Below are 23,105 nucleotides of genomic sequence, written 5' to 3'. Positions count from 1 at the left end.
CTGTCTGGGAATTCTGTGGTGGGAGCAATGACCTGTCCTCATGTTTCTCGAATCTGACCCAACATTGGTGACCTTTTATTTTAAAATTCAGCAAAAATCAGACCTATTTCTATTTCTTTCTCCTCCCTAGCCTGATATCATTTAAGTGCCTGGACCCACTTTTCACTCAGTGGCTAACTAACATAAAACATAATTTTTTTTTTTTTTTGCTTTCTTTTCCATAGGTTTTTCTCCAAACACACCATACATGCTCCAACCTTATTTTTCTCCCATCTCTCATGGGCTGCCAGGTGGAGCTAATGGGTGTGAATGGATACAAAAACTTGCCAGGAAAAAACCTGGCACACCTGTAATCCTGGAACACATCATCCTGGTGTTTCCCCAACACAGTGAGAGACCAGAGGCAAAAATCAATACATACAGAGGTTTTATAATTAAAAAATTGTGCATTTCAACAAACAGCTGGCAGTTACACCCATGCCTCTTCCCCCTTAATGCAGAAGATACATGTCTGGAATTCAGACGTCTGATTTTCTAATGCCATGTGTAATGACCCATGAAGACTGTGCTTGAATTAACCCCTGCTTTTGGCTACCAGACAAGAGCCCAAAGGCTGACCCACCCTGTACTCGACTCCATTTGACCCTAGAGAGAACCAATCCCCCTTTCCAAGGCATTATTTTCATGGAATAAACATAATTTCTGATTGAAAACACCTCTGAAAATCAACATGTGGGACACAAACTGATTTATTTTTATGAAAAAAGTAAACAAAGAAGAATTTTAATGAGGTGTTTTCTTTTTTTTTTCCAAGATGTCCATGGGGAAGTAAGGCTGTTCCTAGTAAACTGAACGGCACCGTGGCTGGTTGTCTTGTCCAGAGGCCAAGTGACAGTCTGATCACTACCCAAAATAAAATTTCCTCACCTGGGGAGCACAAGATTCAGCACCCAGGCATGGTGCTGACGGTATAGATAAAGCTCTGGTGCTTAAAATTCCTCCTTCCTTAGCAGAAAGAAAAGATACTCGGGGAGCTTTGGAGTGGATGAGGAGGCATCATCCAGGGGTTGTGGGGATGGAGGACTGATCTCAGCTCAGAGTCCCCAGCCCCATCATCCGTGAACCCCTTAATTCATCCCCACTCTGCAGACCTGTGGAGGCACACGAATTATTGGTCTTTGCACCAACCTAAAGCTCCCAGTGGAGCCCCAGGTCTGGAAACCTCCTTGCATCCTCCCAGGCACGTCGGAGCCTCGCCGGATCCCGGTTCCCGTCACGTTTCGGAACAAAGGCGCGAACCCAGCCCGGAGCCTCCCGGGAGAGGCGTCCCGTGGGCTCAGATGCACACACACACAGCGACTGACACACACACACAGAGCTCACAGACAGCTACAGGCACATCGACACAGCCACAGCTTCCAGAGCAGCGGGATGGCCCCTCCTGCTCCTTCCCAGGCCTTGGGCTGGGGCTGTGGGCACAGCCAGGTCTGCTCAGCCAAGAGCTGCTCCTGCTCGGCCACGTGGGGAGGAGCAGAGGTGGGCTGAGGTCCTAGAATGGTTTGGGTTGGAGAGGACCATAAAGATCCTCTGATTCCAACCCTCCTGCCATGGGTATGGGCACCATGAGCAGGATTGTTCCACTCTGACAGGGTCAGGAGCAGGGTGGGCACAGGAGGGAGAGCCTGAAGGCATCCACGCTTGATCTGTCTTGTCCTGGGTGCCAGCTGTCCCAAAATTGCCATGGCAAGACCTTTGGAGTCCCTTGCTGGGCAGCACCAGAGGTCTCTGCCCCCCGTGCCAAGTACAGGCAGCCGTGGGCACTGAAAGGCAAGAAAATACAGCATCCATCTCACATTCTGCTGGGCAGAGAGGGAACCCCACGTGTTGCTGCAGGTCCAAAGCTCATCACAGCAATTTCTCCCTTTAATTTTAAGTCCCAAAAGTCCCCTTTCTCCTCTTGAAGTCACTCTCTCTGATGGATGTGTGTTGCTACAGAGGATCCAGGGTTTGCTGGTGCTGCTGTTGGGGGGCGTCAGCCTGGGGATTTCCCTGACAGGAAATGTCTTGGGTACACATTTCCTTGTTTGCAGGGTGAGCCACAGGGTGTCTTGGGGCTGACAACAGCATCCAACAGGATCAGAAATGTGTATTGCTCTGGGTATGACTTCCTGGGCACGCTGGAGGCTTCTGGTCAGCTGGAATCTCTGAATGTGCCCCTGGTGACTCCATAATCTATACCACAGGAGAAATGAAGTTGGAGTGCCCTGGACTCTATGGAGCAATCCAACAAACACATCTTCTCACCACTTCTTGGGGCTGGTACCATTTAACCCACAGTCCTTTGCTTGCTTGATTTTCCCACTGGAAATCAACTTCCCACCGGAAACAGCCCCGTGGATCCCACACTTGGAGCAGCAGAGGGTGAGGGTTGGTGCCCAAGGAGACATCCATGGAGGAGAGAGACATTGCTCCAGCCTAGGAGGAGGGGAAGGCAAGGGAAGGGGGATTTTGCTTTGTGGCTGATTTTTGACCCCTCCTTTGGTTTTTGAGCACAACCACCCACACCGAGCTGCGTCCTGTGGGAGGAAGAGGAGGAGAAGGGACTTGGCAAAGGAGCTGAGTGTGTGTTTTGGATCTGGATGCTCTCCAGGCTTCTTCCACGCAGGTTCTGCCTTCCCCCATGAGCATCCCCGGGCTGTTCCAGTGCCATTCTCTACGCTGCCACCAAGACCAGCTGCGGGTTCCCTGTTTGCTCCCGTTCCCTCTGCTCCTCGCTGGCCTCTCCTCACCCAGCCATGAGGCAGAGAGATCCCTCTCCCTCTTTCTCCCCCGGTTCAGCACAGCGAGAACCGGCGGGAGTTGATGTTCATCTTGGTGACCCCGATGAGCTTGAGGGGCGTGGAGAGGCTGAAGGAGCTCACGAGGGGGAAGTCGCAGAAGAGGTCAGCGAGCTCGTCCCTCTCCTCCAGCTCGTAGGTGGCATCGTTGAGCATGCGCTGGTGCAGGTGGCACGTCTGCTCGATCTTCAGCTTGTTGATGTCGCTGCGCAGCCGCATGAGCTGCCTGGCCAGCTGCTGGTCCTGCAGGCGCATTTCTGCCTGGAATGGGGAGGAAAGAGGGTTTTGAGTGGCAAATTTGCTGCTCGAGGCTGCAGCCACCGGATCGTGGGGAATGGAAGGATGTTGAGGGGCTTGAATGCGTCCAGAGAAGGGTGACAAGGCTGGTGAGGGGTCTGGAGCACAACCCTGTGAGGAGTGGATGAGGGAGCTGGGGGGGGTCAGCCTGGAGAAAAGGAGGTTTAGGGGAGACCTCCTCACTCTCCACAACTCCCTGAGAGAAGGGTGCAGCCAGGTGGGGGTTGGGTTCTGCCCACAGGGAACCAGCGACAGGATGAGGGGACACAGCCTTAAGCTGCTCCAGAGGAAGTTTAGGCTGGACATTAGGAGAAAGTCCCTCACAGAAAGAGTGATTTGGCATGGAATGGGCTGCCCAGGGAGGTGGTAGAGTCACCATCCCTGGAGGTGTTTACAAAAAGGCTGAATGTGTCATGGTCTGGTTGACAAAGTTGTGTCAGGTTATAGGTTGGACTCAATCTCAAAGGTCTTTTCCAACCTAGCTGATTCTGTGAACTCATCTAGAGGTGCTTGATCTGTGAAGGAGACAGAGATCATCCAAGCCAGCAATGCATCCCAAAAAATACCAGGTCAGGATGGGGAATTTTTAACAATCGAGAAATTCTGTGCCTGCTCGCGTTTTCAGGAGCACCAGGAAACTGGAATTAAAGCTGTGCCAAGGCTGTTGGCTTGGGTATCTGTCAGGCTTCAGAGCCTCCATCTCAACATTAAACAAAGCCCAAATTAATTTTGCTCATAAGGCAGCAGCCACAGGGAGACAGAGCAATTAGAGGTGGAAAGGACCAATTAAAAGAATACCAAATAACTGATCCCCAAATACTCAGCCTGGGTTTCTATCCTGCATAAATCAGAGCTGGCCCATGACAGACTCCACCTCCCCTGTGGCTTATTTTATCTCGATGATTTGAAGTGGCTCTCAGGATGGGACCTCCATGGTTTCCCACAGGACAGAGAACTACAACCTCCAAGCTAATCATCTAAGTGTTTTGGAGGTATTTTTTTTCTCCCCTGGCACCTGGCTTGGGAAGGTGGAAGATTCAGAAGTAATGAAAGGAAAGAGGTTTTTTATTAAAAAAAAAATCTAACTCATAATTAAGAAAATTCATTGCCACAGGATGCTGTGGATAGTGAAGGAAGGAGTGAACACTTGGTGTGGAAATCTGCCTGGCAAACAGGAGAAGGCAGGGCTAGAAAAGCAAATCAACACAATTCCCACTTCCCACCCCACTTCCCTCCTCACAGAAAAGCAACAAAACCACAAAAGCTACAAAAAAATTAAAAAAAAAATAAAAAAAGAAGGTGGAGAAGAAGCCCAACAGGCTCACCAGAAGAGGCTGGAACAGAATGATCTCCAAGGCCTCTTCCAACTCAGCCAGTTCTAGAACTCTGTGACTCTCTGTTTTGGGATAAATTTCCCTTTCCTGGATTTTAGCAGCATGGATGTGATCAGACCATATCAGTTTCCCTCCAGGCCTGAAAATGAGTTGCTCATTTTGTGGGTACAGATGTAGGCCTGGGGAAGGGAATAAATTATTCCTGGCCTGCTGGTTTGTGCATGAAGATGTTGAAGGGAAGGGAGGAAGTTCCCCTTGAGAGACCCCACAGAGACCCTGAAATTCCTACATGAGACCTTTCCATGACCCCTTTCCAAGGGCTGCTGCAAGGAGGGTGTGAACCAAAGCAGCCTTGGGGTTACTTTAGCTTGTGCCATAATCCCTCTTCCTCCAGGGAATCAGAGAATCCCTGAATGGTTTGGGTTGGAAGAGACCTTAAAGATCATCCAGCCCCATTCCCTGCCATGGACAGGGCCACCTCCCACTATCCCAGGTTGCTCCAAGCCCTGTCCAACCTGACCTTGGACACTTCCAGGAATGGGAACCTTTGCCAGGGCCTCACCACTCTCACAGAGAAAAATTCTTTTCTAATATCTAAATCCCTTCAAACCCAAACCATTCTATGATTGTCTGACGCTACAGAAGCATCCTGGAGGACCTTGCCTGATGCTCCCAGCCAGCAATAAGACTCCAGCTTGGCTGTCTGGAGAGGATTAAGTCACCTTTGTACCAATCCCTGAGTGAATAAGTCACCTTTGTACCAATCTCTAGGTGAATCTCTCTCTCTCTCTCAGGAAATATCTCTCAAATTGTTGGCAGGGTTGTGGGTCATTTACCTTTATCAAAAAACTCACTATTTCCTCTCAGACCTCATAACCTGTGCCCCCAGCAGAGCAATGCCACTTGGCAGTTTTCATTCTTCCACCTGAGTTCCAATAAAAAAAAAAGAAAAAAATCTGTTGATATTTTGCCCTGTTTCACAACAAATGCTGATATTTTATCAGGAGGCGATCGCAGGTGTTATTGAAGTGACCTTGAGTAGTTCTTTTTTGGTGTATCAAGTTACGTAAGAAATGCCAACAAAGTCTTTCATTGAACATTTGGAAGAATGTGAGATTAAAAAAGCCTCTGCTGCCAAAAAAAAAAACAAACAACAAAAACATTTAAAAGAGAATTATGAGACCATTGTGCAAAGCGCTGTGAGTTATAGGTGTTTTTTTCCTCTTGCAAACCATCTTTTCATTTTTTGGACTGGTTCTTTTTTTCACACTTTTGAGGAATCCGTTTGCTTTCACCCAAGCTGGAAGGCAAAGCCCTCTAGAAAATAAAGATAAGGAACAAAGCCTGGCAGTGGTTGACTAAAACCATGTGGATGTGGCACTTGGGGACATGGTTTAGTGGTGGCCTTGGCAGTGCTGGGTTAAGGGCTGGACTCAATGACCTTTGAGGGCTTTTCCAGCCTTAAGAATTCCAAGTTTCTATGAGAGGATGATGTGCACAAGGAGGAGATGGGAGATGGGAGGAGGGCTGTCACTGCCTGTGCTCCTTGGAAGGTTGCCTTGTCTTCCCAAGGGCTTGGGAGTTCCTTTCTGGTGACAGGTCCTGTGGAGGCAGCTCTGTGGGGTGACAGCTGGGCAGAGGGTGGAGCACCAAAGTTGGGCTGCTCTGCAGGGCATGAACTCTCACTCCCCACACTCATCCCTGGGGCTTGGCTTGAGATGCAAACCCCCTGCCCTGCATCCATGGAGCTGTCTCACTAAACACTGCTCTATTCAAACCCTCCCAGAATATTTAGAGGAATTTCAGCCAGAACGCAGAAATCCTCGTTCTCCGTCCCTTTCCCAGAGGCTCTGCACAAATTCCAAAGCCATTCCCCCTGTCCCATGCTGAGGACCAAACAATCACTGGAAAGGATGAGTGATGTCCATTTACAAGCAGCGTTGTCAGGCCAGCAGAGCTCCACAAAGCTGCCTGGGAATGAATAATGGGATTACAGGGGCCACATCACGGGAAGCCGTGGGGTTTTTGGCTTGCAGAGTTCACCCACAGGGCTGGTCACCACGAGGGAACTGCACATTCCAGTTTATCCATGTGAGGCAGCAGCAGGATCCCACACAGGGATGCAGCATCCTGGAGAAACCTGTGGGGAGCATCCAGCAGAAACCAGGCTTTTGATTTCCTTTGATCCTCTCATGGCCAGGGCAGGAAGAGCTTTAGGTGTGTCTTGCTCATGAAAACCAACGTTTTAACACATTCTGCCTCTCTCTGCACAACAAGCCCCTGCTGTTTCTCACCAGCATGGCTGGGGAATGTTGTTGGAAAGGACAGGATGCCAGGTTAAATTTCCCAGGCTGGAAGGGAGAACCAAACTCAGGTCCTTCCTGGAAGAGAAGCAACAGCTGGATTTAAATGCAAAGCTGGATCACTGGATCTTATGAACTTAGAGATGATTTTCTGCTTGGATTGAGCCCCAGAGTCTCCCAGGGATGTTTAACAGGAGTGAGGGAGAGAAAACTCTGGATTTATTCTTTCCTGATTTTCAGTCTAGGTGGCTCAGCCCTAATAGCTACAAGCAGTTGCCTTCAATTTTGCCTTCAACAGACAGGAAGACCAATAATTTTCCCATTTCCAGCAGCCCATCTTTTCTCTGCATTGCTTTTGGGGGATTTTCAGCAGGCAGCACCTTGAGGCATGGAGATGAGGAGCTCTTTGAGATTTCCCTCTCCTCCCAAAGGAGAAGAGTCTCATGGATGAAGTCCCAGCCTGGTCCATGAAGCTCAGGGGGATGGTCTGTGGAGAGGCAGCTGCTCTCACAGGGCCAGCCCTTTTTATTTCCAAAAGTTCAAAAGAAACTGAAATGTGAATTGGCACTTTCCTGAGTGCAGCCAGTTGGATTCAAGCACAAAGAAGCACAGGCCACTTGTCAGATCCTTGCCAAGCCCTTCAGACAAGCCCACATTGTCTGTGCTTTAGTTTGGGGCTTCTTCAGAGATGCTCAGATGCCACCCTGGTATAGGTAATTTAGGTGCTCACGCCCTTGTGGTGCAACCCACAGCACCACATGAGTTATCCCAGCTCCTTCTGGAGTGCCTGGGAGTTCTCCACCACCACCAGGAGAGTTTTCTTTGCCAGCTGGACCATGTCAAGGTCCCAGATTTCACCCTTCCTCAGTGTTGTTTAGGCTGTGTTGGCTCCCTCTCTCCCCAAAACAGAGTGGCTGCACCAAAACTGACCCCTGGGGATGGTCCTGTTCCATAATAAATCCTAAACTCTTCCTTAGTTTCAGCAATTTAACAGTAGAGGTCAAAGAGTCATGGAATGGTTTGGGTTGGAAAAGACCTTAAAACTCATCCTGTTCCACCCCCTGCCATGGGCAGGGACACTTTCCACTATCCCAGGTTGCTCCAAGCCCTGTCCAACCTGGCCTTGGACACCTCCAGGGGTGGGGACTCCACAGCTTCTCTGGGCAACCTGTGCCAAAACCTCCCCACCCTCATAATGAGGAAATTTGGTGCTTCATTGTTGTTTAAATTCACCCAAGCACTTGTTCAGCCAATATGAGTATCCCAAATGGAAATAAAATATGATTGACAGGACACAGGCGTTTCATGATTTCCTAGGAGGGACCATCAGAAATATGTGTTTCTTTTCCTGCATTCTGGCTCACAGTGCCAAACTGGTGAATTTGAGATAGAAAACTCATTTTTCCTAAAAGGACTAAGTTAGAACTGTTCTAAGACGTCTCTGTTCACAGGGTTTTACTTTAGCCATACTTAGGAGGGAGAAGACTTTGAGCGCTTAATTTCATAACTTGTAAAATCTGGCAAATTTCAAAACCAAAGAGCAAAGTGTGACTCCTCCAGTCCTCGAGTCTGCCACCATCCCTGGGCTGGTGATGGTTTTGCTCTCAGCACAGACGAGGAGCTGCCACACTTGACAGTGCAAAGGCAAGCAAAGGGCAGAGAAGAGGCAGGAGGAGCTGGGGAGGGAAATGCTCCGGCCCCGGGGCAGCTCAGCACAAGCTGAGAGCTGCAATTTGCTCCTACACCTCCACAGAGCCTCTCAGCACAAAAACAAGAGCACTCTGCACGTCTGAATAAATCAGCTCCTCGGTGCCAGGCTCTCAGCAGGGCCTGGCTGAGGCTCCGTGGGTTTGTGTCAGTCCTACAAACCTGGGTCTGGGGCAGGTCAGGTGAGGCGACATGGACAATAAAACCTTGGATTTGTCTTTTGCTTCACTCCTCAAGGTGAGCAGCCTGAACCTGGCTGAAGTCAAATCAGAGCAGGCCCTGAAGGCACAGAGGAAAATTCCTTGCAGTGTCAGATGATGACTTTTGTGTGGATTGGGAGTGACAAGAGATAGGGCAAGGGGAAATGGCCTCAAGTTGCACCAAGAGAGGCTTAAATTGGATATTAGGAAAAAATTCCTTCAGCAAAAGGACTGTCTAGCCCTGGCCCAACTGCCCAGGGCTCTGGAGCGATTTGAAAGCTGTGTGGATGTGGCCCGGGGACATGGTTTAGTGCTGGCCTTGGCAGTGCTGGGGAGTGGTTGGACTCGATGATTTTCCCAACCTAAACCCTTCCATGATAGTACCAAATTTACTCTCCTGCCTCTGCTGCTTTTGGCTGGGATAGAGTTAAATCCAAAACTGGGTGGTCCTGCCTGCCTGATGGGAACAGTCCCCAGCATATGCAAACTCCTGAAGCTCCAAGTGCTTGGCAGGATGCTCCCTGGGACAAGCCAGAACCATTCCAGGGTGCTGCTGTTGAAACAGCCCAGCCTGAACACGCTGGGAGCTGTGCTGAGGGCTGGGGGTGAAGGAGCTGCACACTCTGCATTTCACTCCTAAGGACAGGGCTGCTGCACTTCTTTCCTGCATGGAAAGAATCTCCACATTCACCAGCTTTTGTCCCTTCATTGGATAGGTGAGTCCTACAGACCCTCAATAACCATATTGTGGGATCACAGAAGCATGGAATGGTTTGGGTGGGAAGGACCTTAAAACTCATCTTGTTGCAGCCTGCCATGGGCAGGGACACCTTCCTCTATCCCAGTCACTCCAAGCCCTGTCCAGCCTGGCCTCGGACACTTCCAGGGATCCAGGGGCAGCCACAGCTTCTCTGGGCAACCAGTGCCAGGGCCTCCCCACCCTCACAGGGATGAATTCCTTCCCAATGTCCCATCTAACCCTGCCCTCTGGCAGTAGGAAGCCATTGCCCTTTGCCCTTTACCTCCAGGACCTTGTCCAAAGTCCCTGCCCATCTTTCGTTTAAGCTCTCTCAGGAACTGGAAGGCCACAATTAGTTCATCCCAAAGCTTTCTCCAGGCTGAACAATTCCAGTTGTCTCAGCCTTTCCTCACAGCAGAGCTGCTCCATCCCTCTGAACATCCTGGTGCCTCTTTGGACTCTCTCCAGCAGCTCCTGTGCTGGGCACCAGGGCTGGAGGCAGCTCTGCAGGTGGGGTCTCACCTAAAAGGAGCAGAAGGGCAGAATCCCCCCTCCCCTGCTGCCCAAACTGGGGGATCAGCCCAAGATCTGGTTGGTTTCTGGGCTTCATGCTGCTGTGGAGCATTCCTGATGGCTTTGCTACCACAACATGAGGAAAAGCAGGGGAAAGATCTTGTCTGTGTTGGGATGTCTGGAAGCTTGTTCCTTTATTTGACAAGAAACTGCATTTCACCCTTGAAATGTAATGTGAAATGCACCTTTTGGTTCCAGCACCATGTGATGGGACGGCCTGGCTGTGCTCCCTCTGCCTGCTGGCAGCTCTTACCCACACTCGTGCCTCCAGCACAGCTATTTCACCCTGTGGTCAGTCAAAAAATTGCTCTCCCTTTTGGGGAAATTGTTCTAAATTACCAGTCACATCCAGCTCCAGCAAAGACCGGTATAATTAAGTAGCTGGGAAATGGAAAGTGTGGAACAATTAGGGTTTGCTTGGCCATTCCTTGTCTTCAATTTAAACTTTCAGTTTTTGACAGACAGTGGTTTAGATACCACACCCCAGTCTAAGGGGTAGAATCAGACTCTGAGACAATTTGTATTTCCATCATGGGCAGAGATTGAAAGAAAACCCCAAATCTTTTAAAATCCAAGGTTCTGAGAAGGAAAATCTGCTTCTTACTCTCTGATCATCTTGAGATTCAGGGTTTCCACCAAGTGTGAATTTAAGATTACACCCAGATTCAGGTCACAGATCTGGAGTTGAGGCTCTCCAGGGCACTGAGGGATTGTAGGGGATGATCTTAAAGCTGTTCCTAATAGTCCTGAAATATTACTAATATTCCTGAAAGCCACAATCCTGAGAAACAAAGTCACCAAAGTGCAATATCCAGAACCCCCTCTGTAAATAAATCCTCAGGGGACCAGTGGAGTTGGGTGAAAGCAGCAACAGAAAGTTGACAAATCAACATTATCTCAAGCAAATTCGCAAAGAAATCTTTAAAACTGTTATTTATTTTTGTCAGAAATTTTTTTCCATGCTTCTCAAAAACAAAGTGTCTGCACAGGAACATTTTCACAAGTGTTGGCCACAAGTGATGTCCCAGCCCCTGTTGCAAATATTCCTGCTGGGACTCACAGGCAAAATTCCAACTGGGCAACAGAAACAAAGCCACGTGTCATGAGTCACTTCCAGTGATTTGGGCCAAATAATAAAGATTTTTGTGCCAGTGAGGAGAAGGGAAGGATGACTGGGAAGTGTGCTTTTGGTGTCTGATTGCTTCTACTCTTGTGAAGAGCACCTGGGCTCAGTCTCCAGCTCTGACTTCAGCTGCCCTGACAGGGACGTACCCATCCCATCAACCTCCAGAGAATCACAGAATACCCTGCGTTGGAAGGGACCCACAAGGATCATCAAGTGCAACTCCTGGCCTTGCACAGGACAACCCCAAAATCACTCTATGTGCCTGAGAGCATTTTCCAAACACTTCTTGATCTCTGTCAGGATTGGTGCATCCTCCTGGGAATTATCTCCAGGCTGTGCTGGCTCCTGAGTTTGGTTGGGAGCTGGGTCAGGCCCAGGATAAATTTGTGCCAAAAACCATGACAGCAAAGTGACAGAGAAAAGGTGAATTTCAGCCCTGTGCCCTGGCTTTCCTAGCACAGGTTCCTAGAAAAGACAAAGGATTTCTGTCCTCTCCTCCTCTGTGAAATGTCCAGCACATAACCACCAGAAATAAACAGATGTGTGATACAGGGCCCAAGGCTGGGATGGGGGAATGACTGAAATGTGGACTGGGTTTGAATCAAGAAAAAAGCAGCAGAGGATGGACCTGGAAGAGCCAGGTGTGGAAAACACAATGAGTGATGGAAAACACAATGAGTGATGGAAAATGCAAGGACTGATTGTTGCCTTTCCACCTGGGGCTGAAGGCAGGTAGGAACAAGGAGTTTCCCCACTCTTTCATTTTTACCCCCCCTGAAAATCTGTGCTAACAGGGACAGACAATCACTTACCAGCTCCTTCCTGAGCCACGTCAAAGCTTCGTCGATGCTCTCAAAGCCACCTATCCTCCCTGAAGTGACAGTCCCCTTGTCCTGGGCAGGGCTCCCATTGAGGTGCAGCTGCACCTTCCTCATGGGGACAGTCTCCCCTGGGGTCTTTTTGGCCTTGGTGGCCTCATCCTCCCTGTCTCCCTCGGGCTGGGGGCTCTTCCAAGCCTGCTCCTCCAGCTTTGCCTTCCATTCCAAGTAGGAAGGGCGCCTGGTCTCCAGTCTCAGCTTCTCTGTCAATGCCTTGAGGGTCCTCAGGTGATCATCTGGAGGAGGAACGCCCCCAGAGCCAGCATCCATGCTGTCCAGAGCCTCTTCTATTTGGATTTGGGGCACAGACATCCTCTCTGGGAGTCCAAAGGCATAGAGGTGGGCTGGAAAGGACCAGGGATGGAGATGAGAGCCCTCAAGGTTTGACCAGGCGTTCACGAGGTGCTCAGCACAGCTCCCTGGAGGACAGCTGAGGTGTGGGCTCCTCAAGCACCAAACCAGCCTTGGATGAACACCTAGAAGAAAAAAAACAAAAGGATTGGTTTTGAAAAGGAGAAGGGAGTGAGGAAAGTGAGACAGCTCTTGCTGGAGCAGGGGAGTGAGGGTTTTGGGAGAGGCTCTGTGCCAAGGTGCTGCAGGGGAGGGTGACCTCACCTCGGTTATCTGAGTGCTCTGGGGCAGGAACAGACAGGTTCTGGCTTTTAGCAAAGCTCTGGTTACCTACATCTCCAATCTTAACTCAAGGGGCCACAGAAGGGTGGCCAAGGAGGTCGGGACACATTCCCACACCCCAGAGTCCTCTGGAGACAGCAGTGGCTGCTGCTGGATGTTGGGATGTCTGGTTTTGCTGATTTTCTGCCTGGCAAACCCCCATTTCCCCATCTGGGCAAATCAGGTCTAGATGAAATAGGACAACCTGAAAGAGGGGAAGTTTAGATTAAATATTAGGGAGAAATTCTTCCCTCTGAGGGTGGGGACGGCCTAGCCAAGGTTGCCCAGAGAAGCTGTGGCTGCCCCTGGAACCCTGGAAGTGTCCAAGGCCAGGTTGGATGGGGCTTGGAGCAGCCTGGGATAGAGGAAGGTGTTCTTGTCCAAGGCAGGGGGTGGAATCTTTAAGGTCCCTTCCAACACAAACCTTTCTGTGATTCTGCGAACCCAAACTTCTCCCAAGAGTTGGAGTCAAAAGGAGACCTGGGAAAAGGGACTCATCCTTCCCCACACCACACTCCCCTCCAGTTTTACAGATCTGGGTTTAGTTCCGGGTTTGCTAAAGCTGCAGCCTGAGGATTCAGTTCCCTCCTGGCCCGCTGGAACGTGGTCCCAGCCATGTGAGGAACTAACTGGGGTTCTGGCATGGTCTGGGCTGAGACATTCAGGGAGACTTGGACTTGTGGTTTCCATCACTGTCCACATCCAGTTTTTCCAGTGAGAATGGTCCCTGGTAAACACCCTTATGAGCAGCAGCACAGAGAAGCCAGGAGCTCCCTCCTCACTTCTCCTCCCGTCAGCACTCATGGAAGCTGTGCCCAAAGCTGGTCTGACAAACCCTGGGACCTGGAGGGGCAGAGAACTCTTCAAGAGTGAAGCTCAGGCAGCTTCTGTATTCATTTGCCAGCAGGATCAGATAAGTGACATTCTCAAGGTCGTGTGCTCATCTATAGCTGAGCTAGGAATAGATCCAGAGCTCTCCTCTGAACGTCAGGCACAAAACAAAATGCTTTTCTGCCTGCCTGGTGAGGTGCCTGGGAAACCAGGCAGGGTGTGTGCAGCTTCCTAGAGTTACTCAGCCATTCTTCTCCCTGCCATTTCCACAAAGGCATGTGCAGCTCTGAAATCCAGACCACAATTACGCCTCTCCAACCTTTTCAGTAAGAAGATTCAATTTAAAATAAACACCGAGTGAGAGCAGGACTTATCCCAGCAATTGTGTGGGGGCACATGAGCTGAAGGAGGAGCTGCGAGTGTACACACAGACAGCGTGGGGGTGGAGGATTAGTCATGTTGTGGTCTCCTTCCTGCTCCTATTTATGTTAATGGGAGTTTTACAGCGAGAGGGAGCACGCACAGATGCTCTGTCAGGTTTTAGCCAACAGTTCTCGTGCCTGGAACAGCAACAATTTTCCTTCTTCTGTTGAAAAAGGGAAGGGAAAGCATTGGGCTGCCCTGGTGGAGGGGTGCTCTGCAGGACTCAGGGCATGTCGATGAATTTACCTTTCCTCCTGCTCCAGCCTCCCCAAATCAATAAAGGAAAACAAGTAATCACTCTAAAGACCTCGTTTCTCAGCTTTTATTTTCTGTTCTATGAGACCAATGTGGAGATTGCTGAGGGTGGCCCAAACCCAGCAGTCCCAGAGTCTGCTGCAGTTCCACACTGGGCTGCTGGATTTGCTAATCCCCAGCAAAGATCATATTTTTATCATTTTCTGAATGCCACAGCTACAAAACAGAGCCCCACACAAACTCTTTTGTCTGGTTTTTCAGTGTATATGGAATCCTCAGGGTGGCAATGGCCCCTGGTATTTGAGCCCTGGGCACAGCTCATTTAGAGCACTGGACCATGAAAACAGCACAGCAGCTTGGAGCATCCCCTTTGTCACAACCCTGCTGACATCTCCCCCTCCCTGTCACCACAACTCCCATCAGCTTTGGAGGAGATTTGGTTTTTCTACCCTGAAAGCAGCATTGATTCAGCCCATCCTTCACTTTCTCTCTGGCGTGACATGAAGCGCCTCATTCCCTCTGCAGGGACACCCCCTAAACTGGCAGCATTCCCCAGCCTGTCCAGACTCCAAAGTGACAGGAGGGAGCCACCTCTAATTTCCTATCAATATCTTGGATTTGGATCAAACACCTGCTGTGAAGAAAGAGATCTGAAAGTTGTAAGCGTGTGAAAAATGCCCTTGTGCTGTAACACAAACCCTTTGGTGCCTGAGAGTTACCAAATTCCCAGGCACAAACCTGCCTCTGGCTCAAATCCACATCCTCCCAGTCTCCCTGCCCCAGGCTTGGCTCCCCTGGGCTAGCCTGTGCAAGGGGATTTAAGTGATTAATCCTTGATTTGTCTCATTATCACACCTGCCACAGGGAGTTTGTGACACTTCTCATTAGGGGTAACGAGTTCAGACCCAAAACAGGGTGAGGGTTTGCTCACACCTCACTGAGAGCCTCTGCTCAGGGGTTCCCCCCTTCCCTTCCATGAATCCTGAAAGCACAGAACACAACAGGTCACTGAGACAACAACAAAAAACCCCTTTAATTTCTTTCTTGTGTTAGGTTTCCACTGGAGAAGTCAACTGACCTACCCCAAGGGATCAGCAGAGGCACAAGCCTGGGACAGAGAAATAATAGGAATGTTAGACTGGGAGTTCGACAATTAGCCAAGGAGAAGCTGTGGGGAGCAAATTATTCTTCTTCCTTCACTATTCCTGGTGGACTGTGGATTCTTGTAACACCATTTTTTATTGCAGAGGAGCAGCAGTGACTGCAGGAGTCTGTGTTAGAGGAATTCTGCTCCTCTGGAGGCTGGGAAGACAAAAAAGCCTCAATATAAGACAAAACCTCAGCTGACAGAAGCCCTTTTGCCCACACAGACCACAGATGTCACTTCATGGAGCAAACAGGGCAGAGGCAATGCTTCAGGATGAGAATGACCTTCAAATAGCACCTCAGCCCCTTTGTGCCTCAGTTTCCCTCTGATTGAGAGTTCAGGGACTGAACTGGCCTTCGGGGAAAATCCTCTGGGGATTTTTAGAGATGTACAGGATTCACCTCTGGTGTTTCCAGGTCTCATCTGAGTGCTCGTGCTCACACTCCAGTGGGTGCAGGGACACCCCCCATGATCCAGGAGTTTGGGATGGGGTTCCCCTGATCATTTGCTCTGAGGTTTGCACAGGGATTGCCCTGGGCCACCCAGATACCCCCTGGTCCTACAGAGGAAATTCCTGGAGCAAATCCAACCTGCCAACATCACCATCCAGCTCTGCAGCTCCCAGCAGCAGAGGAGGACCCTGAGCCTGGAAAGGTGGGATGAAGGAACACCAAGGAGGAGTGAGAGGTGTGGGACAGTGCCTGGTGTGCAGGGAGAGCTGTGCTTGCCCCCCTCCTTGCACAGCATTGCCACAGGGATGGGGTGGGGGTGACTGACCCCCCTGGAGGTCTCTGACCCCCTCTGGGTGTCTGCTGCAGGTTGGGAGAGGGGCAGAGAGGAGGAGATGTCTGTGAGAAAGGGTTGCCATAGCAATGGAGTAAGGGAGGACTCTGGCTGCTCGCAGAGGTCTCTGGATGGATGTTCCGGAGCATCCTCAGGGCAGCAGAGACTCCGAGGCCTCAGGAGTGGGGTGAGGGAAGGAGAGACCCATCAGGATGAACACTGCAGCTCCCTGGAACTGGTTGCACATCACTCATTCCTTTCCCCGTGCCAGAATGAGCTCTGACAGGAGAGGAGCTGCTGTGCTGTGTGGATTTGGTGAGCTGGGGGTCCCTCACCCTGCCAGAGCCCCTCATCCTGCTGGCTCTGTACAGGGATCCTGCAGAGGTGGAGAACAAATCCCCGGCCACCCCATAGACCCCGAGGAGAGCTGGTTTCCCTGGATTTTATTATTCAGTGTTTACCCACCCAATCCTTTTCTGTAGCAGCTGAAATCCTCTCCTGCAGAAAATCAGCCTGGTCCCAAAATGACCTTCAGCTTCCCTCCTTTCAAAAGGACAAAATTCCAGCACCAGGCAGAGCTGTCTGATCCCAAGGAGCCAGGACACACTCCAGGGCTGGAATTGATCCTGTCAGGGTCAGATGCTCTCTGCCTGCTCGGGATGGTTAGGACAGGATGGAAAGGGCTCTACCCATGCTGGAGGGGTCATGGCAGAGCCCTCAGTGACACTGAACACGCTGCCCATGGAGACCTTCTGGCCACACTCCTGTCTGTGAGCTTGTTCCTTTCTCCATGGAAAAATGGCAGCAGTGATGAGACCAAAATGGGCACTAGGCATAGATGTGGACATGACATTCACAGAAAAACAGGGAAAAGGGAAAAAGAGGGGCTTTCCATTCACATATCACCTGGAACAAGATGAGAGTTTGCTCCAGCACTCCCTTCTGCCCAAATGGCCTCCAGAAAGAGCCCTGAACACTGCAAGGGAGGAGGGGAGGGCAGTGGGGGCTGCAGAGAATCCATCAGAGGAGTGGAGGGATGCAGAGGTGGCTGCCCCAGCCCTGGCAGTGTCCAAGGCCAGGTTGGACAGGGCTTGGAGCAACCTGGGATGGTGGAAGGTGTCCCTGTCCATATCAGGAGGTGGGTGAGTTTTATGGAAGGCACCTCCCTCCCAGCCCAAACCATTCTGTGTCTGTGAGATTAGAGGGGACCAGTTTGCACTCCCTGCCCCAAGGCACTTCTCCCTGGCTGATTTCCAGCATCACCGGCAGAGTCAGAGCCTGTTTCAGTAAACACATCTGCACCTTCCTGCCCGACTGCACCTCATCCCTCCTGCGTCCTCCACACAGCTTCTAGCTGGGAGCAGGGCTGAGGCTGCTGCCTGCTTCGGATGGAGCCTTGCAGCTCCATTTTCAGACCACTTAGGCTCTCCTCGATCAGCAGATTTCCAGGCTTTGTGTGGAAATCCTGCATGAAGAAGTATTTGGCATTCCAGCAAACCAGTCTTCCAGTCAGCTGGAAGTAGCTGCAAACTGGGGAGATGAACGGGGGTCAATGCTTTCAACCCATGAGCCCAAACCAGGCAGGATTCCTTTTAGGAGGGAAAGGATTAAGGAGCAGAAGCAAAGGCAAGTTTTCAGGCTCTTGGTGAAGTCACTCTGTCCACCTTTGGTGTGTTCTGAGCTCTGTGGAGCCACGGATTATGTGCAAGGGTTTCTTCTCCATGCACTGCCCCAGGCTGCCAGCAGGTTTTGGAGCTCATCTCAGGGGTGGCACAGCTAACCTGTTCCCAGAGATGCCCCCAAAGGACCTGTGGCATGGCACAGCTGGTTGTTCCCCCTTTTCCCCTACTGCCACTCCAGGCACGGCCGCATTTCGGCAGGGAGACCTCTGTGCCTGTGTGCCCAGGGTAATGAAAAGGGCTGGGATTCCTTGGGAATGAGCCAGGGCAGGCTGAGAAATGCTCTCTTCCCAGGAGATTAGTACGGGGAGCTATTTTTTTCCCCAAATGCAGCATGCAAGGGTGTGTTTTCAGAAAGAGAAAAACAACCTAACCTTTTTGTTTTGTTTTGTCGAGCTCAAATCTGCCCAGCACTGAGCTCAGCCCCTGCAGGGACAACGCCAGAGCCAGCTCCCACTGGAGACCCCCAGGCTCCAAGTTAACATGATCAGAGGAGTGGGGTCAGCCCCTCGGTGACCCCCTAATCCCCTTTACATGCCCCCTGTCCCATCCAATTATCCAAACCATGATCGTCCAGCCTCTGTCCTCAGACCTGTCTTCTCCCAGTGCTGAGCTGCACTGTGGGATTTAATATCATTTAAGATCAGCCGGTTGCAAACAGACCCTCCTCTCCCTCCCCCCAGAAGGGCTACGCTGCTCTGAGGCTGATTATTTTTAATTTTTTTTTCTTTTTCCCTGCAGTGTCTCTGCTACATTTTGCAAACACCTAATGGCTGCAGGGCTGCTGCAAGCCCAGAGCCCGGCAGAAGCCGGATTCTTCCCGTCCTGGTGGATTTTTGTGGTGAACAGATTCCCCCCCACCAAGCTCCCCATGAAGGATGGGGGGAATTTAATGGGCATTTGAAAGCAGAGAAAAGCCGGGATGCAAAAACCAGCAGCAGCTCCCGTGTGCTGAAATGATGGCTGGCACAGAGCAAACCCACAGCAGCCAAAACAGGCTCGTTCCCGCTGGAAAGTGGGGAGTTCCTCGGATCCCGGGGACGAGCAGACAAAGCCGGAGGAATCAGCTGGGCACAGCTCCTCGCTGGAAGCCAGGAACTTGGTTTTCATCCATCCCCACCTCCCCCCGCCTCCGCTGAGGTCTCCGATGTAGAGAAGCTCCGGAGGGCGCAGGATGGTGGAAAAACGGGGGGTGCATTGCAGGAAAACGGGGATGGGGGTCCCTTGGAGAGGTACCCGTGGTGGGAGAGGTGTCAGCGGTCCGGGCTGTGGGATGGGGATGCTGCCTGGTGTGCAGCACCCCGGGGCGCTGGGGCTGGGCTTGCACAAACACTCGTGCTGGGCTGGCGCTATTATTTTAACAATTAGCCGCAAGCTGTTATAAAGGGCTCTGAAGAAGTTCTGCCTGGGTTTTTTTCCCCCCTCTCCTCGGTGTAAACGTGAGCTGCGAGGGCCAGACGTGAGCAGGTGGAAACCTGCTCTGCTCAGCACACGGTGCCTGGTTCAAAAACCCGAGGTAGATACGCCCTGCGAAGCCACCACGCTCATCCCACCATGTCTGCACTGCACAACCCCACAAACCTTTCCAGGTTTGGAAAGGTTTCCAGGGCTCCTGCACATCTCAGGCTGGGGGCAGAGGGAGCAACAGGTGACTGTCCCGAAAGCCGGGCAGCCTCTCCCCCGTTACATCTCACCCTGTGCAGGAAAATCCTCCTGGAGCGGGTGAAAAGCTCCACGCTGCTCCCGGCTGAGAGCAAAATCCACAAACATCATGGGAAAGGAGGATTCAGACATTCCCGATCAATGGGGAGCCACCGTGGCGGTCATTTCCAGGGAATGTCGGCGAGGCAGGAGATTGCGGCTGGGGGGACACTGTGCAAACCCCAGCCCCGCCACGGCAGAGCCAGCTCGCCAGACCCCGGTGCTGCTCGCTGGGGTCCCCATCACCCCTGTCTGCTGCTCCCCAGCTCCTTGCCGGGGTCCCCTCCAGCCCCGGGCAGCTCTCCGGCATCTCCCGTGCCGGGTGTCCCCAGGGTGGCTCTGTCCCCCCAGGCCACCACCAGAAACAAACTCACCGGGGCTGGAATCAGAGCGGGGATTGCACGGACATCTGGGCTCCCTCCTTCCACCTCGGGTCCCCAACTTGGTGTTCGCAGAGCGGTGTCACCAGTGCCTCCCGGAGTCTGTCTCATCCTCCTGCTCTGTGTCTCGCTTCAGAAATCTGTGCGTGTGGTGGTTGGTTTGTTGTTGGGTTTTTTTTTTTTTTTTTTTTTTTTTCATTTAGGGGACTCTTTTTTTTTTTTTTTTTTTCCAGCCGTTGCGTCAGGGCTGTTGCCTGGAGACAGGCGAGCTATTCCAGTTTGAGCTTTTCAGCGCCGATTTCCTCTCTCTCTTTCATTCATACCACCAAGCCCTGAACCTACCTCCCACCAAGCAATAACCCTGGAGAGACCTGAAAGGGAGGAGCTGCACCGCCCGGGTCCTAAACATCCTCCGGCACCCAGGAGAGGGAGGAAGATCAGCGATGCTTTCGGCGTGGAGAACAGGGATGGAGCGGTCCAGTGGAGGGCAGGTCCCCTCGAGGCTTGCAGGAGATGCCCCGAGGGCTGCTGTGCTCCAGAAGGAATCTACGGCTCTTCCCGACACCAACCTGCTGGTGTCCCCATGCAGATCGTGTTTCTTTCCATGGATATCAGCCCCACAAGGAGTTCGGGCTCCTCTGGCCTTCAGGAGAGCTTTGGGATAACGTTTTCCAGGTGCCACAGCTTGCCCACTACGTGTGCCGAGGGGAATTTTGCCAGGATGCATCAGCACCTCTGGGAAGCCCCAGGATGGTGCCCCGGGGCTCCAAGGCTGGTACCATCCATCCCCGGGCAGAAACCAGCTTGGGAACCAGCCTGCGCCTGAATTTTGTGCTGAGGAAGCTCCCGTTGCTGCCCCAGCGGGGCTGGAAACCATTTTAGCTGCCTCCGAGGAGGGACTGAGAGAGGCAGCGCCCCGGCTGCCGGCTGAGTGGGGTCCAGAATCAAAGGCAGGAGACAGAGGGATTTCCTTCCTTTTTTCCTTCTTTCGCCAGAAGTTGGAGGTTAACCCCTCAAAGCCTGGGGGCCGCTCTCCAAAGCATCCCACACATCACACATCTGGGGGCTCAGAGCCACCGCCCGCCTTTGCAAAGCTGGTGCTGCGAAGGGTTAAGCCTTGACCCCGAACCACCCAGGCCCCTCCCTCCATTCCCACATTCAGCTTTTGTGAGAGAAACCCCTCAAAGCCTTTTTATTCCTTTTTTTTTTCACCCTTCCCTTTTCCTGCCTGATCCATCCCCTTTCCCCCCCGAGGGCAACAGGGAGATTTACAGCCCCTTCCTGAGCTCCAGCATGGAAGGGCTGGGATTTCCCACCTCCCTTCGAGTGCCAGGGGTGCCCCAGACCCCACAGTAATTTAGAGGCTGTGCCTGAACAGGGTTTGGAAGTCTGGAGGGCAGAGAAAGGGGGTGCCCTGGATGCAGCAATGCAGATTCAGAATGAACTGCAGCATTTTCACATTTCTGATGAAAATGCAAATTTTTTTCAATTTTTTTTTTTTTTTTTTTGCTTTGCCAGCATCCATTTTTATCAGATTTCAGATCTGCATATGCAAACTCAGCCTGGTGATCAGCTTTCACTGTGCTGCAAGGAGGCACCTGAAGGCTGATGATGATGGAGAGGCACCACAGGAGATGGAAGAGCTGTTGGCTGTTTCAAAACTGTCTGACAAAGACCTGCAGGAGCATTTAGCAGCAACAGGAATCCCAGAATCCCAAGAGGAGTCACGTTGGAAGGTCACAATAGATCAACTGTGCAGCCTCCCTGCTCCAGCAGGGCCATCCCGGAGCACAGGGCACAGGGTTGTGTCCAGATAATTCTGGAATATCCCCACTGAAAGAGACTCCACTCCCTCTCTGGACAATCTGTTCAGTGCTCAGTCACTGCACAGGAAAGTTCATCCTCATGTCCAGGTGGAACTTCCCGGGCATCCATTCCTGCCCATTCCTGTTCTCCTGTTGCTGGGTCCCACAGAGCAGAGCCTGGTCCATCAAGCACGTAGAGGTTCAACGTTTCCAGCAACATCTCATCCAAATCAAAACCGATTCTGTGCCCATGAACCAAGCAGCACCAGGGGACAGACAGGCACAGGGTGAAACAGCCCCTGGCCCGGTTTTGGTGTGGGATGAGCAATCCCAGGACATGGCTTGGGAATGACCAAGACTGGGGCCCCTTCCTGACAAATGATTTGGATTCAGCCACCCAGATTTGATAGCCAGGAGCGTTGAATCACAGGGACGTGGCCAGACTGGGTCAGTCGGCCTCACGGCCAGAGCCCAGGTCTAGCAGGGTGAGTTTACAGCAGAGGTGTTGCTCCCAAGGCTGGATGTCTGTCTGTCTGTCTGTCTGCCTGTCTCCTCGCAGGAACAGACCACACACCGTCACCCGCTCCTTCTTCTGTAAATGTTTATTTTTAATTTGGTTGCTTAATGGATTTCAAATGAGCTGCCATAAGATAGCAGTGAAAGGCTGCAGCCACATCCCTCTGAAGCCAGTCCATGGGTTTGAATGTTTTTTGGCCTGGATTTGTCTTGGATAAGTTGTGTTCATCCAAAAAAACACTGGTGGGGAGCTGCTGAAGAAGAGTGGTGCTCCCGCTGGTGATGCAAATACTCTAACACCAGCCACCTGGAATGGACACCTGAAATTAGGTGTGATCAGTCAAAATAAACCTGTGCAACACCAGCACTGTCCACATCTATGGCTCAGTATTTTTTTCTTTTCCTCAGACACAAGAAATCCTTTTTGTTGCCCATAGAACTCCAGGGACTGCCAGCTCCCACAGCATCCCTGGGCACAGGACCTTTTCCAGAGGACTGCTGAATCCTCGGGAACACATGGATCCAAGCCTGAGTTATTGCTGGGATGAGGTTTTGCAAAGCCCAAGCTGGAAATTGCTTGCTGTAGTGGTAGTTTGTAGAATCATGGAAGGGTTTGGGTTGGAAGGGACCTTAAAGATCCTCTCATTCCACCCCTTACCATGGGCATGGACACCTTCCACTGTCCCAGGCTGCTCCAAGCCCTGTCCAACCTGGCCTTGGGCACTTCCAGGGATAGGGCAACCAGACTTCCTTGGGATCCCCTGTGCTGGTCTGAGCACCACAAACTCTCTAAGGTGCCTTAGAACCCCCTAAATCTTACCTGGACCTTTTGAGCTGCCTCTTACCACCCAAAATGGGCAGAAATGGCCATTCCTTTACCACAACAGCAGCAGCTCAACTCAGTTTGGAGTTGAACCTT

The 23,105-nt window shown here is 51.5% G+C and overlaps 1 protein-coding gene across 1 annotated transcript; it reads right to left on the bottom strand.

The window, feature by feature from the left end:
• Positions 1-410: 410 nt before the first annotated feature.
• Positions 411-20,055, bottom strand: FAM167A (family with sequence similarity 167 member A). The gene is made up of 3 exons (XM_021540524.2): positions 19,860-20,055; positions 11,929-12,470; positions 411-3,098 (listed from the first exon to the last, which is right to left on the bottom strand). Exons 2-3 carry the CDS (start codon positions 12,304-12,306, stop codon positions 2,835-2,837), a joined length of 642 nt encoding a protein of 213 aa, XP_021396199.1. The 5' UTR covers positions 12,307-12,470; positions 19,860-20,055; the 3' UTR covers positions 411-2,834.
• Between the last annotated feature and the right edge of the window lie 3,050 nt (positions 20,056-23,105).

Source organism: Lonchura striata, chromosome 3 (genome assembly GCF_046129695.1).
Source record: "Lonchura striata isolate bLonStr1 chromosome 3, bLonStr1.mat, whole genome shotgun sequence".
Classification (NCBI taxonomy): Eukaryota; Metazoa; Chordata; class Aves; order Passeriformes; family Estrildidae; genus Lonchura; species Lonchura striata.
This window is presented reverse-complemented; position numbering and strand designations above follow the sequence as displayed.

Excerpts from the sequence above, each read along its gene's own strand:
- FAM167A (XM_021540524.2), bottom strand. The coding sequence starts at position 12,306 with ATGTCTGTGCCCCAAATCCAAATAGAAGAGGCTCTGGACAGCATGGAT. Across the intron at positions 3,099-11,928 it reads CGTGGCTCAGGAAGGAGCTG|GCAGAAATGCGCCTGCAGGA; the intron begins GTAAGTGATTGT and ends TCCCCATTCCAG.